The 7,807-nt window shown below is 38.2% G+C and overlaps 1 protein-coding gene across 1 annotated transcript in view; it reads right to left on the reverse strand.

Annotated features, from left to right (window-relative positions):
• LOC102810537 (chromosome unknown open reading frame, human C1orf21) overlaps positions 1 to 7,807 on the reverse strand; it is a 353,780-nt gene that overhangs the window by 147,676 nt on the left and 198,297 nt on the right. Inside the window, exon 3 of the mRNA XM_006872526.1 lies at positions 7,112 to 7,206. Coding sequence (XP_006872588.1) covers positions 7,112 to 7,206 — 95 coding nt within the window. The remainder of the gene's footprint in view (positions 1 to 7,111; positions 7,207 to 7,807) is intronic.

The following is a 7,807-nucleotide window of genomic DNA, read 5'->3' on the forward strand; positions in this document are numbered from 1 at the left end:
GCCTGACTTAAGCCATGGTATTTTCAATAACCTCATATGCATGTGAAAGCTGGACAGCGAATAAGGAAGACAATGGAAGAATTGACGTATTTGAGTTATGGTATTGGAGGAGAACACTGAAAGTGCCATGGACTACGAAAAAAAGAAACAGATCCGTGTTGGAAGAACAGCAGTCAGAGTGCTCCTCGGAGGCCAGGATAGCCAAACTTCGTCTCTCATACTTCGGACATATTGTCAGGAGGAACCAGTTGCTGGAGAAGGATATCATATTTGATAAGGTGGAGGGTCAGAGAAAAAGAGGAAGACTCCTCAACGAGATGGATTGGCCAGGTGGCAGCATCGATGGACTCAAGCGTGGCAACAATAGTGATGTTGGCCCAGGATCGGGCAGTGTTTTGTTCTGCTGTGCATACGGTTGCTATGAGTCGGTACCAACTTGATGGCACCTAACAATAGCAACTACAACAATGTAAATACACATCTTCCTATAATAATGCCAAAATGTGATAATAATGCCAAAATGTGAAATGATCAAATTAACAGGTAAAACATGGACTCTTGCTTTCATTTGCATTTCCCTGATTGTAATAAAATTCATACTTGGTGACATCATTGGGATAGTAATTAAGTGATAAAATAGAGTTAGACCAGAGTGGCATAACAATGATACAATACACTTTAAGCATATTGTTTTAATTTATACATAGATGTGCATTTCTTATCCAATTTTTTTTTTTTTAATTGAGGGAAGGTTTACAGAGTACATCATCAGTTTTGCATTAACAAAACATATATTTGGTTTCATTTCAATGCTGAAATCCCCTCTGTGTAACATCAGTTGCAGAATAATGCACTGGACCACAAGGTCAGCTTGAACCACAAGGTCCGACGTTCAAACTCACCAGCCACTCCTCAGAAACCCTGTACAGCATCTCAGTGAATCGGAACCAACTCAATGGCACTTAACAACAACAACAGCATCATCAGTTAACAGTATATACCTCTATTCCCTTTAACTCTTGCATTTCTCCATTGGATCTTTTCCAATTTTTAAGGCAGGAATGAGGCTCCTCCTTTAAGAAAACTTTGCCTGGGCTCAGCATCTCCTTCGTGAATTACCTATACCCAGAGGCACATCTGAGATTCCCTGTTTTGGTTTCTTAAGTGAAGAGAGAAATTAAAGACCATTGTGAAATCATGGAAAAGCAGGATTTAACTTAATTGAACAGTGGGCTTCTAGTGATGTGCCTTCATTGAGATTTTCCAAAGCATTCAATTTAATTTTCATGGAAACAGTTTGCTTTCCACACTGGTGTTTCATCGGTTTACATATTACTTAATTATCTGACATAATTATAATGACATTTAACCAGTATAAACAGGTCTGGGAACCAGGACACCCTTCTCTTGGCAAACACACAATTAACTGTGGGAGTTGAGGTAGAAGTGCATTGTAAAGAGTTGGTCTACCAGTCAACTCATTGTAAAGAGTTGGTCTACCAAGACAACTCAGCGAGCATGTCTTGGACCAAGTTAGTGTCTTCCAGAGAAGGACTAGTAAGGAGCTTTCATTTTAAGGAGATGGGGTAAGAGAGTACCGCCTGTACCAGTGATATAGGTCATCTTTCCATATGCTTTTTGCTTAGTATCTTCTACTGTGAACCATCTGTTCACTTCATTTACGTTTTCCTAATGGATCATCCCATTCTTCTAGATTTACAGGTGTTCTTTATAAATATCAAATATTAATTATTTGCCTTTTATTTGTCATACATATTTCCCCAGGCTGTTGCCTATTGACCTTTTTTTGTGTGTGTGTGTGTGACGATTTTACTGGTATATAAATATATATACATTTAAGTTTTATTGTGAATTGACTGATGGGAGAACATCGGTTTTACACTCATCATTTCATTGCAATGATTACAATCTCCTCCATGCATTATCACTCAACAGTATTTGTTTCTATTTTCTCTGTTTGTTTGGGTTTTTTTTTTGGGGGGAGGGGTGTACACAAAAACACACTCAGGAATATATAATTATTTAAAAAACCAAAGGGCACATTCTGCAAGCCTGCCTCCTGGCTGCCAGCACACAGCCTTTCTCTTTCCATGAGTCTAGAGTCCTCAGCTGCTCCCTCTCTCCATGTCCTCACCTCTGCCTCCATGTCTGGTGTCACTGCTTCTCTGGATAGGGCCCCGCATTCCACTCATGCTCTTCTCCCTGGATGGTCTTAGGGTCTTCTGTTCCTGGCCTGTAGTATTAACTACTCCCCCATTTTTGTTACAAAACTTATACCTTCATAGTTGTGACAGTTGGAATTAGTCATGCCTATTGACTTTTAAAATGTTTTTACTAAGCTATTCTCTTTTACAGAAGTATTTCATTTTAATGTAATGAAATCAACTACTTTTTTTCTTTCTAACTAATGTTTTGTATGTCTGGTTTGAAAAAAGAACGAGAAGAAAGCCTCCCTGTTTGGCTATCAAAAAAACAAACAAACAAAAAAACAAGCTGTTGCTACCAAGTCATTTTTAACCTCAAAGTGACCCTAGCAGAATACAGGAGAAGTGTTTCTAAGGCCGTAATCTTCATGCATGAGTCCTGGTGTGTCACTGTAGGATAAGTACTCGATCATAAGGTTGGCAGTTCAGACTCACCAGCCACACCTATCCAGGGTCACTATGAGTTGGAACTGACTCGAGGGCACTTAGTAATCACTACAACACCAATCTTTATGGAAGTAGCTTGTCTCATCTTTGTACCATAAAGCAGCTGGTAGGCTCCATTACCCTTGCAGTTAGCAGCCAAGTGGTGAAGCACTTGGCTGCTAAATGTAATTGTAAATGTAAATCTGTAAATCCACCTACTCTCATTCATTTGACAAACTAAGATATACCAATCACCTACTAGAGCTCAGCTCCAGACCTTCATTTCCACACATTGGTAGACATAATGTTCTAAAGGATGTTCTAAAGCTTAGCTTGCTCACAACTAACCTCTGCTTCAGACTGCACCTTGAAGGATGGTCATATAGGCCACATGCCTTCTATCTGCTTCCAGACAGTTATCTTCCAAAGGCAGGATCTCGGTCAGATTGTCAATGTCTCCTGATTGTTCTGTCTTCTTTTAATACGTAATTAGTTCTCAGTTTTATTGCTTTAACTTCTGTATTCCACCCAAACTTAGTGTATTCTCCCTGCCTTAGTTCTCTCAAACTTTCTGTATTCTCTCTCAAAGTTCAGGCCTCACTGACTTTGCAAAACTGTTATGAATAGTCTCCTATCTGGGTTACCCACACCAGTCCACATTACAACTGCTGCTGCCACATAAACTTCCCTGAATTATAACCTCATTCTGCCAATCCCTCACTTTTAAACTTGCCAAGACTACTTCTGTTCTACTGAATTAATTTCAGATTTCTGAGTCTGGATATCAAAGCTCTCTATATAACCACATGTATATTCTGTTCTAACTTTTTACTGCTTCCCTACTGGACATATTCTCCCCTTTCCCCAACTCCCCAGTCTAATGGGGCTTCTTATGAAATGCATTATGTGTTTTCCATTTCTGTTACTCCTGCTTGTGACAAGCTCCCTCATCCCATTCTCTGAGGCCGATCATGCACACCAGCTGTTTCATGAAGCAGATCCAGACAGTCAACCAGACACACAATGTGCCTCCTTTGAATGCATTCAGCACTTTGAATTTCTTTCTTTGAATCATCTAACCCTATTTAATTTATAGTCATTTGGTACTTACTCTGCCTCCTGAAATAACAGGTGCCTTGAGGTGTGGGTCTGTGGTTTCCTAATATTTGTGTTTCTAGTACTGTGCCTTGCACACATGTGAGATAATCAATAAATATTTGTTGCACTGAACAGTGCTCCCAACTTTACTGTAAGCACCTTGAGGATTTAATTTTTAGAACCCTCATGAGATTTCTCAATATCTAGTATCTTGGGAGCCCTGGTGTGACACTGTAGGATAAGCACTGGACTACTAATCACAAGGTCGGCAGTTCAAACCTACCAGTAGCTCCTTAGAAATCCTATACAGGGTCACGATGAGTTGCAGCCAACTCAACAGCACTTAACAACAACAGCAACAACAGTATCTTGGGAGTTCTAGTGTAGTACCATAGGAGCTCTAGTAGTGTAGGGGTTATGAATCGGACTGCAGACCGCAAGGTCGGAAGTTCGAAACTATCAGCGGTTCTGCAGGAGAAAGATGAGACTTTCTGCTCCCGTAAAGAATTACAGCCTCGGAAACCCTGTACAGGGTTGCAGTGAGTCAGATCCAACTCCACGGCACATAACCACCAACCACCATAGGATAAGCGCTGGACTGTTAACCAAAAGGTGAGCAGCTCACACCCAGCAGTCACTTCTAGGAAACCTTATATAGGGTCACTATGAATTGGATCCCATTCGACAGCATTTAATAACAAGTACCTTGTACACCCTCGGAAACCCTGTACAGGGTCGCTATGGGTCAGAACCGACTCGACGGCACTTAACAACAACAACAACAACAACCTTGTACATGTTAAGTGTTCAAAACATACTTGTTTAAATAATTTCATAGTTGCAGAGTACAAGTTTTCAGAATACATGTAACAAGGGATTAACCTGAAACATTAATTTTAGAACTCTGTCACTGATTAACAGAAATGAAAAAACAAAAACAAAAAACAGCCACAGATGCTATTCTTTCCTTTGGTAAGGAAAATCTAACTCTTATTAGATGCTTATCCTGCACTAGGCACAGTACTAAATGTCTTACAAGTATCATCGCATGTAATCCTCACAACAGAGGCACCATCCTTTCCCCTATTTGATTGATGGAAGGTTTAATGAAATTGAGTAATCATGCAGTTACCAAGTAGCAAAGCTGAGATTAGAACCCAGGCAAGATTTGCCTCCAAACCTCATCATTCTAACCTTCATGCTATACTGGTCTGCTGATATTTGCTGAGCACCTTAATCTCAGTAAGTTGATTTAAAAAAATACTTTGACTCACATTTAAAAATCATTCTTTGTAACATAATAATTTTTTGACTCCTGAATTATTTTATACAATGTAAATGTAAAGAATGATTAGATCCATTGCATCCACATCCCAATGTAAGCTTTAAGTTTATGAGGCTTATTTGTTTTCTCAAACATGCATGGTCAATATTTGATTATGCACTTTATAGGATCAGTAGGTGACAAAGATAACACACTACCAGATAGCTGAAAATCATTTAATTTTGGAAAGCATTCTAGAAATCGCAAAATCAAGGACAGCCATTTACTCTCCATTCCGTATGCAAACTTCTTCACTTTAATACCCGTATTAGGAGCATGGGCCCCAATTGGGAAGCAGAGTAAGGGATTTAGGGTTGTAACAGATAATCAACAAATTAGTAAAAATGACCAGGAATTTCTCTCCTTTGAATTGCTATTCCATCTACTAATTGTGATCACAGAGCTAGAAAGGATTCTACATTGGCACCAAGAAGTTGATAGATTGGGGAACTGACAGAGAAAGAGAAAGTTGTATTGGCCCTAACTATGATGAGAGCACAATGAGAAAAAGCTCATGAGCTAATAAAAGTTACTGCTTCCTTTAGGCTCCAAAGATACACGCATGCAAAGTGGATACAAAGAACAAAGATACAAAGTCCTAGTTTTTGACAGACTTACTGTTATTATTGAAAATGAGATTTATAGCTATATCAAGCAAGGACAAACTCTGCTTTTCAAGAAAACAAAGTAGAAAAAGGACCACTGATACTTCAACTACTCTGGTCTTCTATTTATTTATTCAAAGTAAATATCACCATGTAGGTACAATGAATCTCTGTAATAGTTGAAAATCCAAATTCTATTTATGAAGTGAAATTTTATTTTGTACAGTTATTTTCACTACTTTAAGAAAGTCTAGAATATCCAGTTGTTGATACTGCAGTATTTTAAACTGTAGACAGTAAGCTCACAAAAGGATGGCTGTTGTTGTCGCTAAGTGCCTTGGAGTTGGTTCTGACTCACAGTGACCCTGCATAGGGTTTCTAAAGCTGTACATCTTTGAGGGAGCAGAAACCCTCATCTTTCTCCTGCAGAGCAGCTGGTAGGCTCGAGCCACAGACCTTGTGGTTCATAGTCCAATGCTTATCATACAGATGCAACATGCTCCCCCACAAAAGGAGAGAGGCAAAGAATTATCCTATTATGCTCATCACTGTATCATGAAAAATGACAGCCATAAATTTTATGAGCACTGAATAATACTCTGTCAACCCCCTCTGCTACACCATTAACAAACACAAAAAACAAAAACAAAACACATAATGGAAAATACAGCTTAAGTCTAGGGAGACCATTTTATGGCATTGAAAGCGTCTAAGAAATACATTCACTCCAATATGAAAAAACCTCAAAAAACACAGCAAGTAATTAATCCAAAAATAAAACAGGGAAACAATTTTGCTCCAACTCAGCTGAAGAAATGCACATTAAGAAATAAGTTCATATGAAAATTAGCAAACTATTTGCTAGAAACAATCTTACAATTCATATTAAAGAAAGAGGCTTCTAACTCTTGGTTTAGATCATTGCAATTCTCACATTAACTCAAAACCTACATTATGAATGTGAAATACTGATTGTTTGGATTGACATCTACCTTAAAAGTACATTATTTTCCCTTAAAAGGCAATTTCCTCAACCACACTGTGTGTCCTGAAACCCAAAACTTTTAACCATTCAAGTTGAGATGGATAAGAGTTTAAAAAGATGGAGAAAAGGGAAAAAAACAAAAACAAAAAATCTCCATAAATCTCAAATGTACTTTATGTTTTTTCCCTTTGAATTAAACTATTTTAAAACATTAATAATGTTGCTGTAATTCCCCTGGGGCATTCTTTATCAAGATTACAGAAGGGCTTATTCAGAGACAAACAGGATACAGGAGCAATTGTACAGCTTCCAGGCAAGGTATAAATAGCTACAACATTTTCAAGAAATCAACGTTCAATTGTGTAAGGTGCAGTTTAAACATGCAGTACAGATTTTATTACAAAGGTGTCCCCAAAATTCATTGTTACATGATAAATTAGATTCTTACCAAGTTTTCTTGGTTCCTGGCTGCTATTTTCTGCTCATCTTCAGCCCCATTTTTCATGTATTTGACCTCTTCCACTGGTTTGATCCTATACTCATCTGAGAACCAAAAAAGAAAAGACATTTTATAACTTTTTCCACAGTGGTAGAAAAGTGTCAGAATAGCCCAATAGCATAGTTTATTAGAGCCTTCCTTTTGCTGCCTTTTTGTGCAGTTCATTGGAAACAATCTGGAAGAAGCTTAACCGGGCATCTTGAATCTTTTTATGAGGCGCTCTGTCTACTGGGAAAAGTTCAGCTCCACAAATTCAGCTAATAAAAGTGACACTGTCTGGTACTATTACACAGAGAGCAAAAGGTGGCAGAGGCAAAAGATTATTACATCTCCCAAGGCTTTGAAATCTACACACCCTGGGATGTATCACAAACAGTTTAACAGAAGACTGAAGAGAGTTTTCTTGTTTTTCCCTTGAGATTATTAGCTCAAAATGACCATGGCAATGATTTTCAGCTGTACACTCACACCTTCATTTCTCTTTTGTAAAAAACGAAGTACTGTTCAAGACTAATGGATTTTATTCATAAACACATGGACATACGCCACTAGAAACAAACATGTTTCTCTTTGTGCTCCCCATATTAAAATGGGAGTCATCGGCAATGATCTCATATGCTTTTGACATTTTATATCTATATCTAT

The sequence above is a fragment of the Chrysochloris asiatica genome, unplaced genomic scaffold, assembly GCF_000296735.1.
Source record: "Chrysochloris asiatica unplaced genomic scaffold, ChrAsi1.0 scaffold00203, whole genome shotgun sequence".
NCBI classification, from domain to species: Eukaryota; Metazoa; Chordata; class Mammalia; order Afrosoricida; family Chrysochloridae; genus Chrysochloris; species Chrysochloris asiatica.